General features: G+C 34.9%; 1 protein-coding gene across 4 annotated transcripts in view; it reads left to right on the top strand.

Moving 5' to 3' along the window:
• U2surp (U2 snRNP associated SURP domain containing) overlaps nucleotides 1-14,997 on the top strand; it is a 57,171-nt gene that overhangs the window by 11,098 nt on the left and 31,076 nt on the right. Inside the window, exons 3-13 of one of the 4 annotated variants that reach the window (XM_029542833.1) lie at nucleotides 394-525; nucleotides 5,176-5,274; nucleotides 7,467-7,581; nucleotides 8,014-8,147; nucleotides 8,898-8,965; nucleotides 9,636-9,730; nucleotides 9,813-9,845; nucleotides 9,939-10,021; nucleotides 10,674-10,839; nucleotides 11,018-11,229; nucleotides 12,226-12,269. In XM_029542833.1, the coding sequence (XP_029398693.1) occupies nucleotides 394-525; nucleotides 5,176-5,274; nucleotides 7,467-7,581; nucleotides 8,014-8,147; nucleotides 8,898-8,965; nucleotides 9,636-9,730; nucleotides 9,813-9,845; nucleotides 9,939-10,021; nucleotides 10,674-10,839; nucleotides 11,018-11,229; nucleotides 12,226-12,269 (1,181 nt within the window). Of the gene's footprint in view, nucleotides 1-393; nucleotides 526-5,175; nucleotides 5,275-7,466; nucleotides 7,582-8,013; nucleotides 8,148-8,897; nucleotides 8,966-9,635; nucleotides 9,731-9,812; nucleotides 9,849-9,938; nucleotides 10,022-10,673; nucleotides 10,840-11,017; nucleotides 11,230-12,225; nucleotides 12,270-14,997 lie in introns of all 4 variants that reach the window. The other 3 variants (XM_021205958.1, XM_029542834.1, XM_021205959.1) reach the window with 3 other exon arrangements.

Genomic DNA, 14,997 nt, shown 5'->3' with positions numbered 1-14,997 from the left:
CATTTACATATCCCGTGTGATGAGACAAGTACATATAAAGTCCACTACTTCCAGAGTATGAAGATGTAAGTCTATCTTATGAACCACCCTTCTTGAAAGAATGCCTGACATATAAACTTGTTATCTGACTTGGGTATTTGACAGATATTTTCTTATCTGAAGGAAAGAACCTGTTACTTCAAGAGTAACAAATGTTCCCAGTGTGATATTTGAGCTTTCAAGGACAAGTCAGAGTTCATGAAAACTTCTTAAGGAATTTACTTATAAACTTGGTGGTGTTAGTAATATGTTTTTAGATAATAGTGAAATTTGCCAGTATGTAGACACTTTGGATTCTAGTTTTTAGTACTGTGGATGTCATATTTGAAACCATTTTTAAAACTTTATCTGAAGATGGATGCATCTGGACCCTCAGATAGTGATATGCCAAGTCGAACACGACCTAAAAGCCCAAGAAAACACAATTATAGGAATGAAAGTTCCCGCGAAAGCCTTTGTGATTCTCCTCATCAGAATCTCTCAAGAGTGAGTATTGCTGAAGACAACTAAGGACGATGGCTGACGGTTTTGCTCTGTCCTTGATTGAATATGGTGGTTTGTACTTGGTTCTTTTTTTGATATTTTGAGACAGGATCCCACTACGTTGTAGCTCTGGCTGTCCTGAAACTAACTCTGTAAAAAAGACTGGCCTTAAACTCACAGAACTACCCCTGTCTTTGAGTGCTGGGATTAAAGAAGTGTACCACCACTGCCCGACCTTGTTTTATTTTATGCTATTTGAAATTAATATTCTTTATTAATGATAAACTCCCATTTATTGAAAGAAAAATGTATAGCTCATATTACGTGTTTCATTAAAGGTGTTTAATTTTTAATTTTTTTTTGAAAAATAATCATTTGAATGTAGAGTGATTATTGTCATATTTATTGAGTTATTAGAAATATTCAGGCAGCTGGGCAGTGGTGGTGCATGCCTTTAATCCTAGTACTCGGGAGGCAGAGGCAGGCAGAACTCTTGAGCTTGAAGCCAGCCTGGTTGACAGAATTAGTTCCAGGACAGCCAGAGCTGCACAGAGAAACCCTGTCTTCAAAAAACAAAACAAAACAAAACAAAACAAAACAAAACAAAACAAAAGAAACATTTAGGCAATTAAGACAATCATTGGATCTGGTGAAATTGCTCAGAAAGGTGCTGGCTGTGTAACCCTAGAAACAAGTTGGATTCACTGAGCCTGTGTACAGGTGGATGGAGAGAAATAACTGTACAAAGTTGCCTTCTGACAACTACACGCATGCCTTGGCATGCACAGCCACCTACCTACAACATGCATGTGTATATGCACAGTAAAAAAAGGATGCATTCCTAGTGCTCTGAGAGCTTAGTTTCGCTCTGAAAACAACAAGAATAGGTGTTAGTCACTTGGATAAATGGAGTTCTAGGACAACCAGGAACACAGAAAGAAGTTCTTTGTGTTTGTATGTGTGTTATACACATATGTGTGTGCAGGTGCAAGTAGAGGCTAAAGGTCAACATTGGACATCTTTCTCAATCACTCCACGTTATTATGAACCAGATTCCCTGAGCACATCTAGAATTCTTCTTGTGACCTGCCAACCTGGCTAGCCGTTGCGCCTTAGACGTATGGTGCTTGGGCTGCAGACACATTCTCTACCTTGGCTGCCTTTTTGCATAGGTGCTGGGGTTCCGTGCTGGGTCGCCATTGGTAGAGACGTTTTACTGACTGAGTTTCAATCTCCCCAGCCCTTGAGAACTGGGCTTATTACTACAGAGCATCCCTCAGCTCTTCTAGTTTTCTAAAATCTATGTAAAATAAATTTTCTTGAGGTTGATATATAAGCTAGTGTACTTGTCTAGCATGTATGAGGTCCTAGGTTCAATTCCTAGCACTACTTAAAAGTGTACAAATTAAATAATTTTTCTTGTGAAAAAATTCAGAAAATATTAAGTCATCAGCCAGCCAGCATTAAACACGATCATAGTTTTTTTTTTTTTTTTAAAGACAGGAACTCTTAATGTAGACCAGGATAGCATTGAATTTACAAAGATCTTCTGCTTCTGTCTCTAGATTGCTAGGATTAAAGACATATTCCACCATCCCATAGGAACACATCTTAAAATAACTTTTTTTTGAATTTTTATTTCAGCAAAACTTAACTTTTATACAAAAGATTATATTCTTCATTTGAATAAATATTCAAGTAATTTTTTTTTTTTTTTGCCATTTCTCTTTTGGATGTATAAACAAAATCGAGCATGTAAATTTTGTTTCTTTTCTTTCTTCCTCTTCTTTCTCCTTTCTTTGTTACTTCCTTCTATTTTTCTTCCCCATATTGGTTTGAGAAGGGGTTTCTCTATAACCCTGGCTATCTTGAAACTTGTTCTGTAGACCAGGCTGTCTTGAACTCAGATCTGCCTCCTCTGGCTCCCAACTGCTGGGATTAAAGAGGTGTGCCACCACGCCTGGCTATAAAGTTAGTTTTTTAGAATTGTGTTTTTCTTTCAATTTCAATATAGTCTTCATTTGAAGCTAACTATAATTACAGTGAATGATGGCAAGACATTTTTTCTTTTCTGAGAAGATGATTTTGAATCTGCTTGAATTTGATTGCTGGGGCTGGAGAGATGGCTCAGTGGTTAAGAGCACTTTTGCCTGGGACCATAGGTTTAGTTCCCAGTACCCCACAGGTGACTTACAACTCTCTGTAACTGCAGTTCCAGGGGCTCTCATTGTGCACCAGGCACACACATAGTGCACCCGCGCGTATGTGCAGGCAAAACACTCAGAAAGTAGAAATCTTAAAAGAGGGAGAGAAAAAGAAGTGATTTTTGTGTTATTAACTGCTTATCTTTCACAGAGGGCTTTTAATGTATCCTTCAAACTAGGTGGCCTCAATGTTTCTCACCATACTATCCTTCCAAAGTCCAATTTAGTACTTCGTTAGCTTCTCATTTTAGTAAGGAAGAGAAAAACTTCAAATTTCAGTATTTTAGGCTGTATTTAATTAACTACCCTACCTTTTACATTTGTGAATCTGGAGTAATATGAAACAACTAAAGGCCTATAGAATATTTAGATCAGAGTTTAGAAGGAAACTGTTTCTAAATTGTACAAATGAAGGCTTCAGTAAAATGTTTCTTTGGCTGAGTGGCTCAAGTTGTAAGGGTTCTTGCCATCAAACCCGACACACGCCAGCTTTCTCCTTGGGGCCTACATGGTGGCTGAAGAGAACTAGCTATCTTAAGTTCTTTGGACTTCACACATATGCTTTGGCACATGTGCCCTGTCTCTCATATACATACACACAAAAACAAAAAAACAGAAGATCTTTGTGAATTCAAGGCTATCCTGGTCTACATTAAGTGTTCCTGTCTTTAAAACATAATTAAAATGAGTGAGAAGTTCACCTATATATATTTTGATCAAATCCATTCTTCCCCTTTCAATCCCTCTTACATCTCCCTTTCCCTCCCAACTTCATGTACTTTTCCTTAATGTTTAAAAATTGAAATAATATCATGATTTCCCCCTTCTAGTTCCCCTCTATCCCCTCCTGTGTTCCTAACTCCTGACTTCCTCTCAAATCATACCTTTTATTATTATTGACATGTGTATATATATGTGTGTACATGTATATGTATGTATATGTATATATACACATAAATGATTAAATACCAGCTGCTGAGTTGTTTTAGTGTTGCTTGTGTATGTATGATTTCAGGGCTGTCCTCTTGGTATTGTATAACCAGTTGTGGGCCTCATCCCTGGGAAGACTAAACCTCCTTCTCAGCAATCTTTAGTTGCCTGGCTTCTGTCTAGAGGTAGGGCCACTGGAGATTTCCTTCTTCCACTTTAGCATGTCTGTTGGTGGTGTTATTTCAGGTCATGTTTAGGCAGCCAAATAAAGTTTCATGGGTGTCATTTCCCCTTGTCATTTCTAGGAGACAGTCTTTATCAGCAGACTTCCTGGTGTCTGGCTCTTAAGATCTGTTCTTTCAGTTGTTTAGATACACTCCTCGGGCTTGAGCGCCCCTCAATCAGTTAGTCCCTGTATTGTGTACAGTTGTAGTTTCTGCAGTGGTCTCTCACTGTTGCAAGAAGCTTCTTTGAGGCTGAGAGCTGCTCAGTCAGGCAGAGGCAGCTCCTGAGCCTGGTCTACATCATAGCTTGGCAGTGTTGTGAAGATGGCAGTGGACAGGGGCCAGAAGGAAGAGGGAAGAAAGAATCCCACTCTATTCTTTAAACCTAGTGTGTTTACTTAGTGCTGTCAGGTACAGTTTTCTTATATAAATTGACTCATTTATCTGAACTGCTTGGCATGAGAAGTTTATTGGATTTTTCTTTTTAAGATCTTGACTTCTGGAATATTTTCATATACATGAGGTATCTTGGGCATAGGATCCAAGACTAAACATAAAACTCATCTCTTTCTTATGTATAGCTTCACATATAGCCCAAAGGTAATTTGTTGCACAGTATTTTACACCTGAATTTTGATTGCAACCTGTTCTTTGAGATCAGGTATAAAATGTTCCACTTGTGGTATTGAGTGTTTCAGATTTTTGATTTTCAGATTAGGAATGATCATGTGTGTTCAAAAAATATTATAAAGATTTATATATGCTGGAATCTGAATGCAAAGTAGATAGTACATTCTCAATAAAAAATGAAATGTTTATATCAGTGTTTTTGATAAATGAGGTATTTACTTACAGATGTGGCATGATTTTAATACCCGATAGGGAAGTAGATGGTAGCATCCCAGGAGGAATGGCCCCCTCCCATTTGAGGGTGTTTCCTGTCATAACTGCTGCCTTTCCTGCAGGTGTCTATTTGTCTTTTTTTTTTTTCTCCTAAGCCTTGGTTTTTATTTCTTTGTTCTTTTAACCTTTATTTCCCTTTAAAAAATGGCTCTTGCTGTAACTGACTTTGAGTTAGGAAATAAAAAGCATCCCTTAATTATTACATATTTACATCAGAATGATGCCTGAGATCTAAGTTTGGAGTATGCCAGCTTTTCTTTGCATTTTTACTTTAAATTAGAAACTCTTCTAAAGATGAAGTTATTAATTAAAGTATGTTACATTTATAGGTAACATTAAAATTTGTGTGTGTAAAGACAATAATCTTTTTGCTTTTTTTTTTTTTTTTATAGCCTCTTCTAGAAAACAAGCTTAAAGCATTTAGTATTGGAAAAATGAGCACAGCAAAGCGAACTCTAAGTAAGAAGGAACAAGAGGAACTGAAGAAAAAGGTAATGTTTGAAGTATATTTTAGGTTATACTTAGAAGTGAGTGTGTAAGGGAGCAGTAGCAGCTGTGTTTCCTGAAGAATTTGACTCTTGATGTTTGCATCTACACACGAGTCAAGTCTTTTAACACAAGAAATGTTCAGAATTTGGGTTCAGCTTCTCTATCTATAGCTCTGTGTGATGATGTGTTCTTGTTGTCAGAGTGTGAGTGTGTGTTTGTGTGTGCATGCACCACTGTATTGTACTTATCTCCCTTAGATGAATGCTATAGCGCGAGGGTACTTTTCTCCATTTATCTTTTTGTTTTTGTTTTGTTTTTCGAGACAGGGTTTCTCTGTATAGCCCTGGCTGTCCTGGAACTCACTCTGTAGACCAGGCTGGCCTCGTACTCAGAAATCCGCCTGCCTCTGCCTCCCGAGTGCTGGGATTAAAGGTGTGTGCCACCACACCCGGCTCATTTATCTTTTTAAATTAAATGTTATATCTTTGTGATTACTCGTAGGATAGAAACCTTGAACTTTTTTAAAGCTTCCTAGGTTTATAAAATCCTACTGGGATTTGTGGTTTCGCTCTTTGGACGTTATAGTACAAGTAATGTTGTTATGAGTAATGTTGTATACACAGGTGCATTTTGGTTTTCTTCTTAAGACATAGTCCAGAAAGGGAAATTGTTGGAATGGTAAATTAATAAAGGTGGTTCTTTTTTACATGTCAATATTGTTCTCTGTAGGGCAGGGACATTTTGTTCTCTATCTGTAATGTGTTAGTGATATCACCAGCCACATACATTTGCAAGTAGCAGATTATACTGGGGGAGTTTTTGCCAGTCTGTAGTGTGAAAAATGATACCTGAGTGTTTGAATTTGTAATTCCTACAGTGGCAATACAGTTCACCAGCCCCCGCCTCCGTTTCATTTCTTTTTATTCTTCTGGTTTTATTCTTCCATGTAAAAACTGTTGTTATAATCAGTTGTCAGTCTTTCCCTACAATTATTGTGTTTTTAACCAAGTTTTTCCTTTCTTCTCCATTTCTGGCTTATAGAGGAATTTCCCTTTATTTTCTTCTAGCATCTGTATTCCCGGGAGAATCCCATTCAATTCCTAGGATTGTTTCCTAAAATGTAATCTTCATGCAGTTTTTCATGTTATATAATACAAAAAAAAATTGATTTCATTTTATCTCTTTTCAATTAGTTGTCAGTAAGTTATGCCAGTTTTGTTTCAGGGGAAGTCTGTTTCCCTCTGACACTAGATGCTTCTTTTATTGATGTATTTACGTCTTTATTGAGGAACACTTTTCTAGTTGTTATTGAATGTATTTCTTTTCGGATTTGTTCTATTTGATTTGGGTTTCTGAGGTAGTGTCTTACATAGCTTGGGCTGGTCTGGAATTCTGTCTTCCTGTCTGACGTCTGAAGTGATAGGCATGTGCCACCATTCTCAGCTTGGTATTTTATTCCTGCATATTTGAGGATTTTTGATGGTTTATAAGTGAGAATGTCAGGAGTATATACTGTGGCTTTGCTTCTATCTTGATTATTTGAGAATGAAATTTTTATATTTGATGAATTAAGTCATCATGCCTTGGAGAACTTTCTAACAGTAATAGGATATGTTCTTACATAGTCATTTGTCCTACAGATTGGCTCTTGATTGCCTTTAAATACATTTACTTGTTTATCTGCATGTGGTTCTTTTCTGCATCTCCAAATTTCTAGTAAAGGAGCAAAGCCTTTTTGTTTTAATTTCTTAACATTTAATCATTGGTTATACATAATGTCCACCAAGTATTTGATACTAGATTTGAGAAGGGAGAGGTTTGTATATTCTGTTTCTTTTTCTTTCTGTATATGGGTGTTTTGTCTGCTTGTATGTGTGTGCCTGGTATCCAGAGAGGTCAGAAGAGGCAGTTGATCCCCTAGGACTGGAATTAGAGGTGGTTGTGAGCTGCTGTGTGGGTGCTGGGTCTTGGGTCCTTGGGAGAAGAGCCAGTGCTCTTTACTGCTGAGCTTCCTCTCTGTGTTGGCTTTTGCCTTTAAGACAGCATTTGGCAGGCAGATCTCTGTTCCAGATAGTGAGTTCAAGTCTGCCTGGCCTCTACAGTGAAATCTTCTCTCAGAACAAAACAAACCAAATCAGTCAAACCATACCCAAATAGCAGTTCTTGTGTGACTAATATTTCGTTACGTATTTAGGAGGATGAGAAGGCAGCTGCTGAAATTTATGAGGAATTTCTTGCTGCTTTTGAAGGAAGTGATGGTAATAAAGTGAAAACGTTTGTTCGAGGCGGGGTTGTTAATGCAGCTAAAGGTAAGTAGCAAGATCTGGCTTTGAAAACAACCCTTGGATAATGTGATAACAGATGAATTATGGAAGACATTTGACTTTGAATATCACTTTTCTATTTGCACCCTCTAGTGGTTAGATTAATTAACAATATAATGACCAAATACGAAATAATGAAGTTTGATTAGTGGGACTGTATGAAAGAAAATAATAATAATATTAATATAATAATAAACAACTAGTATCTTTCAAGTTTAAAAGCGTGAATTATGTTACAAAATTTTTAATTTTTTTATAATTTTGCTATAAAGTGGTCAAATTGTTATTTTATTATTTTAGGTTGAGTGGTAGTATGTGAATTTAGTTTTATATTCAAATCTTAATACTAAAAGCATCTTAATTTTCTTAAGAAAATTATATGAAGTTAGTTCTAAAAACTAGTATTTTAAATTTCAGATGAACATGAAACAGATGAAAAAAGAGGTAAAATCTATAAGCCATCTTCAAGGTTTGCAGATCAAAAAAATCCTCCAAATCAGTCATCCAATGAAAGGCCCCCGTCTCTTCTTGTGATAGAGACGAAAAAACCCGTAAGTCATTTTTAAATAATTGAGCATTTATTTTAGAATTTGGCATTGTTATTGGTACTCTGAGTGCATCTACTGTACACGGTTTATAAGTCTTGAAGTAGGTATTGAGTTTTGATGATGACTAACTCAGTAATTCATCTAGATAAGCGGTGATAGATTGGGTTAGGACGTGGTAATGATAGTCTTTGAACCTTTGTCTATGTATGTATTATATATTGCAAGTCAAAAGTTGAGTTGTAAATGTAGGGTAAATTTTTTTTTTTAACAGTTCTAGATTATAATCCTAAAATTATTAGCAACATGTAGTACATATGGTTTTGGGACCTTTTAGGAATTAATTAGAAATTGGTGTGTTTATTTTGATAAGTTCTCATTATAGAGGTTTTTTTTTTTTTTTTTTTTTTTTGTTCATTGGAAATAGTTTTATGAGAGGTAATAGGTCGATAAATGTGGGATCAGGTCACTTGGAGCCACATTGGTTAATTAAATATGATTACATTAAATAGTGAGATGGATTTTTCTTGTGTGGCTGTCAAGATACCTCTGAAAACAAAACAAAGCAGATTTATTGCTATGTAATTCACATACCTTAAAATTTGCTCTTCAAAGTGTATGTAATTAGATGATAAATTCAAGGTTATTCAAAAATTGCCATTTTGTGTTTCCAGAAATTTTTATCATCTCAAAAAGAAAGCATAAATTTTGTTTAATCTTTTTTATTTCAACTATAACTTATTATATTCTTTATAGCCATTGAAGAAAGGGGAGAAGGAAAAGAAAAAAAGCAATTTGGAACTTTTCAAAGAAGAACTAAAACAGTAAGTTTTATAGGAAGAATTCTATCAGGTTGGAGAGATGGCACAGTGGTTAAGAGCACTTGGCTGCTCTTTAGAGGTCCGGAGTTCTATTTCCAGCAGCCACATGGTGGCTCACAACCATCTGTAATGGGATCTGATGCCCTCTTCTGGTGTGTCTGAAGAGAGCAACAGTCTACTCACATACATAAAATAAATAAAAATTAAAAAAAAAACTTTAAAAAAAAGAATTCTATCATAGACATATTGTACTGATAATTATAGCTGTTGGTACGTATATGGCTTACAAGTGAGATTTCTGAAGCTACAATAGATAGGATGTGCTTGAAAATCAATTAGCGTTTATTCAGTGTCTATTGCTGTTTGTATGTATAGATTTAATTCAGATGGCTTATTTTCTGTCTGAAATCCTTTTTATTCACTGGGGTACAAGTTAGGTGTCATCAAATCTATTAAGAGCAAAAACGTAAGTAGTAGTTTTATGTTGAATTTCCTTTTCACCCTAAGAGAGTCATCATTCCTGTTCTGTGACTGAGGGGCTCACTAATCTTGGTTATAATTGTTACTAATGCAAATAAATACGTTATATTATTTGAAAATAATACCTAGGTAAACTTACTAAATATGAATAACTTGTGGTGTTCTCTTAGCTAACTATAATCATTTTCAACAGAATTCAGGAAGAACGTGATGAGAGACATAAAACAAAAGGCAGGTTAAGTCGGTTTGAGCCTCCTCAGTCAGACTCTGATGGTCAGCGACGTTCTAGTAAGTGATGTTTATCTTAGTGCACATATTTATGACTTACTGTCCTAGAAACTAAGAGTTGCTTTCTTTTTCCCCCTTTAAGTGGATGTGCCTTCAAGAAGAAATAGATCGTCTGGTGGTAATACCGATTTTTTGCTTTTTTAAGTATTAGAAATTGTCTCAACTTTGTATTTCGCAGGGTGTAACTTGTTTTTTCTCCTTGTTCTAGTTCTTGATGATTATGCACCTGGCTCACATGATGTAGGAGATCCCAGCACTACAAATTTATACCTTGGAAACATTAATCCACAGGTAATATAAGGAAAATAAAATGAATGTTGGCTTATGTGTATTTTTTTTTGTTGTTGGATAACTAGATAAAATTAAGATTCTGAACTTGACAAATCTGATGGAATTAGATAGTATTTAATAATTGTTTTGAAAACTTGGGGCTTATTAGTTGGATCCGAATTGTTTCCTGTACATTTGTGGAGATGTGTCTTCCTTAGTAACTAGTTTGTACTCTGAGGCACCTCTTTCTGATAGGCAGCTTGCTTTCTTAGGGAGGTCCTCTTTCCTTTTCTCCATGTTTTCTTGTTTAAGGTGGAGCTTGGGCTCCTTGTGTTTCCTATCTCCCTGTGCTGTGATTGCATAGGCGTTTAGATCCCAAGATCTTCAAACAGGAAGAGAAATCAGACATGCCTTTGGTTCAGTAGCTCTTAAGATGTTAAGCCCTAACTGCTTATTTAAATAAAATAGAAGGCTTCTAATATGAAAGTACTTCAAATGCCCCAGTATGGCAGGTTTTTTGCCAATGTAGAGTTTCTAGTTTTTGAGTGTAATACTGTAGCATTAATATGTTGCTTTCTACTTTTTAAAATGATTTTGCTTTCTGGGATGCATAGTATTCTTAGCCCCTCCCTTTCTTTTTGTTGCATAACCGAACACTCTGATCTTTTAATAGATGAATGAAGAAATGCTGTGCCAAGAATTTGGAAGATTTGGACCATTAGCTAGTGTAAAAATTATGTGGCCTAGAACTGATGAAGAAAGAGCACGAGAAAGAAATTGTGGCTTTGTGGCTTTTATGAACAGAAGAGATGCTGAAAGAGCTCTAAAGAACTTAAATGGTAAAGTCCTTATTGTCCATTTGTAGGAGTCAGGTATTTCTTTGATGTAGAAAATTAATCATAAAACTCTTGAGAATTGGATCAAATTGGAAAACATACAGAGGAAATTTAATTCAGAAATACTTTTTCTCTGGAGTTTGTCAAAGTAACCTTTTTCCTTTCTTTTTTTCTTTTGTAGGAAAAATGATTATGTCTTTTGAAATGAAGTTAGGTTGGGGTAAAGCTGTGCCAATTCCTCCACATCCAATATACATTCCGCCTTCTATGATGGAACACACGCTCCCCCCACCTCCATCCGGACTGCCTTTTAATGCGCAGCCTAGAGAGCGATTAAAAAACCCCAATGCTCCCATGTTACCACCACCTAAAAACAAGGAGGATTTCGAGAAGGTAATTTTAAAAATGTACATAGGACTGCTTCTAATATGTAAATACTGTATCTGTGGTAGTGTTTCTTTTCAACAATTTTATAGACGTGTGTTACTCTGGCAACTCATAAATAAGTAAATATGTTCCCTGCCTTAGCCCATGAAAACCCTGTATTGAAATATTAGGTCATATTTAATATTTTTATTTGTGGCTACCATTCCCTTTTGACTACTCAGTAAGCACACCCTCTTCCCCCACCCTCCGCCCCCAGTGTTGTAGACAGTGTTTGGATTTACTTTGTTTTGAGAACGTGATAGTTTTTATTTGGTTAAGTGACTTTTCAATTAAGAAAGCCCACCTAAATAGTTAAATTGTTTGGATGACAGCAAACTAACATAGCTTTCAAGGTCTTGTTATTAGACTATATAATAGCATATATGATATTTCAAAAATAGTTAACTAATCTAGTAAAAACAAAGGGTGAATATTTTTATTTATTAAACATAAAACCAACTTAATTTCAAGTTATAAGACTTTGTTGGTTCTATTATGAGTTGACTACACTTGAAATGCCAGGGCTGGTTTTAAAGGCTTGGGAACAAAGTAGCCAACTGTATGGTCAGAGGCAGACAGTTAAATTACTTCACAGATTAAATCTTTATCTGCTAATTGTCAGTGTAGCCCCTGTCTCAGTGCATTGATGTGCATTCTAGTTCAGTGCATTGATGTGCATTCTAGTTCAGTGCATTGATGTGCATTCTAGTTCAGTACATTGATGTGCATTCTAGCAGGAATGTTCTGATGCCTTGCATTTGGTGAACAGTAACTGTTCACTGAGAACACATCCATTTGCATTATGTAATTGCTTAGTGTATAATTACTTCAAGTGCAGTGATTGCCTGCAGAACTTGTGATTAGATGTGTAGTGTTTTCAATGCATATGTATATTTTTGCTTGTTACTTGTTAACAATACTCACATATTCTATGTTTATTATCTGATGTGACTTCATATACAGACTCTGTCGCAAGCCATAGTCAAAGTGGTTATCCCAACAGAAAGGTACATGTTTTTCTTTATTATTACTGATCTAAATATAGACAATATCCCCTTCTGAATTGAAAAGAACTGGTGTTGAGGAAAAGGTAATATCTTGACTGAGCAATGGCTCCTTCCCACTATATTTGGAGGTATGTGTAAAAATTAAGTTTAGTACACTTTGCAATTTTATGTCATCTTTTCTTTTGTTTTTTATTATCATTTTAGAGAGTTTTTAAATAGCTTTAGAAATTAGAATGTTTAAATAATGTGGAGTTGGTCTGGTAATTTGAAACTATTGTGAAGGGAAAATAGGTATATAAGTAAAACGAGTTTTAAAGTTTAGACAATATTACAATTTGACCCACTTTATTTATCTTGGTTTCTGGATTACATAACTTAAATATACAATCTTGATTTTAGATCTTAGTGGAGGTGCAGTTGTATTGTTTTTCTTTTTTTTCCTAATTGATTTTAAGAAGAAATTTTAATTGTTTTCATGGACACTGGATGTATTAAGACCTTTTAGTCATAGTAAAGGCATTTGGATCTCTTTTATTATTTTTCTTTCTTCTTTTTTTCTTTTTTAATCCACTGCTAATGAACAATCATGTAGGTGTGCTCTTGCTCAGTCAAGCTCAGCCTTTTCCCAAACACAGAAACACAACACTGGTTGAATAATAAATGAACACAAAAGAATTCCAAATTCTCTTTGACATTGGCCTTGGTGAGCAACACCAGCTGAGCTGTCTGCGGCAGCGGGGGACCAGGAAGGCATCATGGGATGGATTGGGAAAGTATACAGGTTTACCAGACATTGGTACGATCGACTCCAATAAATGTGCTTCTTATTATAACTGAGAGACCTCTTTTTTTGTTTTGGTTACCCAGAATAAGATAATTACTGTTTAAAAATAAAATAATGCACTTTAAAATATAACATTTTTTGTACTACACTGTTTTGTTTTGATAGAAAAATAATTTTTTAAATAAGAAAATTATATAATCCTTAAGGGAAGAGTATGATAACGCCTTCCTTTCGATTCCAAGTCAGCAGCAACTAATTGTCACATTTTGATTTTAAATAACATATGAAACATTTTAGAAGCTCCTTTAAACTTGTAATTTAATAAAGATAGATTTTTATTAGTTACAAGCTTGTTTAATACTATCGTGGGTTATTTTTCCACTGTTAAAATGTTTACAGGGAAAGTATTTTTTTAACATTCAAAAAAACAAAACAAAACAAAAACAAGTTTAGGAATTTTATGTGCGACACAGCTTATTTTTAAACAAAATTACATTTTACTGAAAAGTTTTGACTTACTATTAGAATGAATCCTTTGGTTTTAAACTTGATAAATCATTTTTCTTGTTCTTTAAATTAATGAAGTCAAGCTGTTTTTGACTATATTGATAAAAATCTCTGTATCTATAACATTTGTCCACCTGGTCAATGCTCATGTTTTATGATTTGCACATAAAACTTCCCTGAGTTTGACTTGCCTTATAGCAATGGGGATTTTAGAACTGAATGACAATTGGATGGCCCCTGTCTAAACAGTGCCACGAACTGCATGGGTGTTGAGAGTTCCTTCTTACTATGGAGTAGTACTGCATATCTGCACAGCAGTTAATATTATTGTGAAGGAAAATAAATTTTAAGTTAAAATTAAGTGATTTGTTTTTTAACAATTTGAAGTTGAATTGGTAGTTCTAAATATATAATTTCCCCTTTGTAAAATTTTAAACCTCCATGTGATTTTTTGGTCTTTAGAATTATTTTTTTCTACTACATATCAGTGTCCATTTAAGTTGGCTTGTTTGAAAACTGTAGAAAATATAGTTCATAATTTTGAGATTATTTCACAGTCAGATACTTTGAAACAAAGTATTATGGAGCGCTTTCACTCCCCCCACCCAAATCTGTCTTCTATAACTATATTTATATTCTAGCAGTTACATGGACTTAATTGAGTTGAGACTGCTTAAGATACAGTATATGTGTTCTTACACTGTGAGCCAATATCCTTTTGCTTTACTTGCCAACTTTGTACTACTAGGGGACTGGTGAAGGAGAAGTCTAGAGCAGCTTATGAATATGTAAGCTGAGTTGTTTCTGCCTGACACATTAGTCAGTGTCTGAAATTAATTTGGAATCTTTATTAAAGATTTTCAGATTTAAAAGAAAAATTCTTTCTATAAATGTAACCAATAAAGTGACTTAATAAACAGTTACTCATATCTTTTTGGTTTAACTATTGGAAGATTAGCATTACAGAGAGTGGGCACCTCACCATGTCCCATGTTTTGGAATTCATTCACTAATGGCTTTGCAATATAACTTTTCATTTGTTGATAGTATATAAGCAGGATTACCTGTTAGGAATTCTAAACTAATTTTGAAGTGTGCTGCAAAGGGATGTTGCCTCATTAAAGGTCAGATTTAGTAAAAACTCCATCTGATATGTGTATATTAGAAACACAGTAATTTAGATGGATCTTTTATTAAATCAGATCTTTAATTTGTTAGTTTTGCAGTTTTATAAATTAAAGTTATGGTTATAACATTTCAGTATCATTATGAAAGTGACTGTATTAGGAGTATTTTCTCTTAAAACAGACATAGTGTGTGCATTTTTAAATGGCTGTAACATGCAAATTGTAAGTTGGCTGATTTTACGTATTTGCAGCTATCCAATTAGTTGTGATTTATAATTTTACTTTTTTGCATTTTGAAAATAATGTTAAG

This window comes from Mus pahari, chromosome 10, assembly GCF_900095145.1.
Source record: "Mus pahari chromosome 10, PAHARI_EIJ_v1.1, whole genome shotgun sequence".
In the NCBI taxonomy this organism is placed as follows: domain Eukaryota; kingdom Metazoa; phylum Chordata; class Mammalia; order Rodentia; family Muridae; genus Mus; species Mus pahari.
The sequence above is the reverse complement of the archived record's forward strand: the minus strand, read 5'-3'. Positions and strand labels throughout refer to the sequence as shown.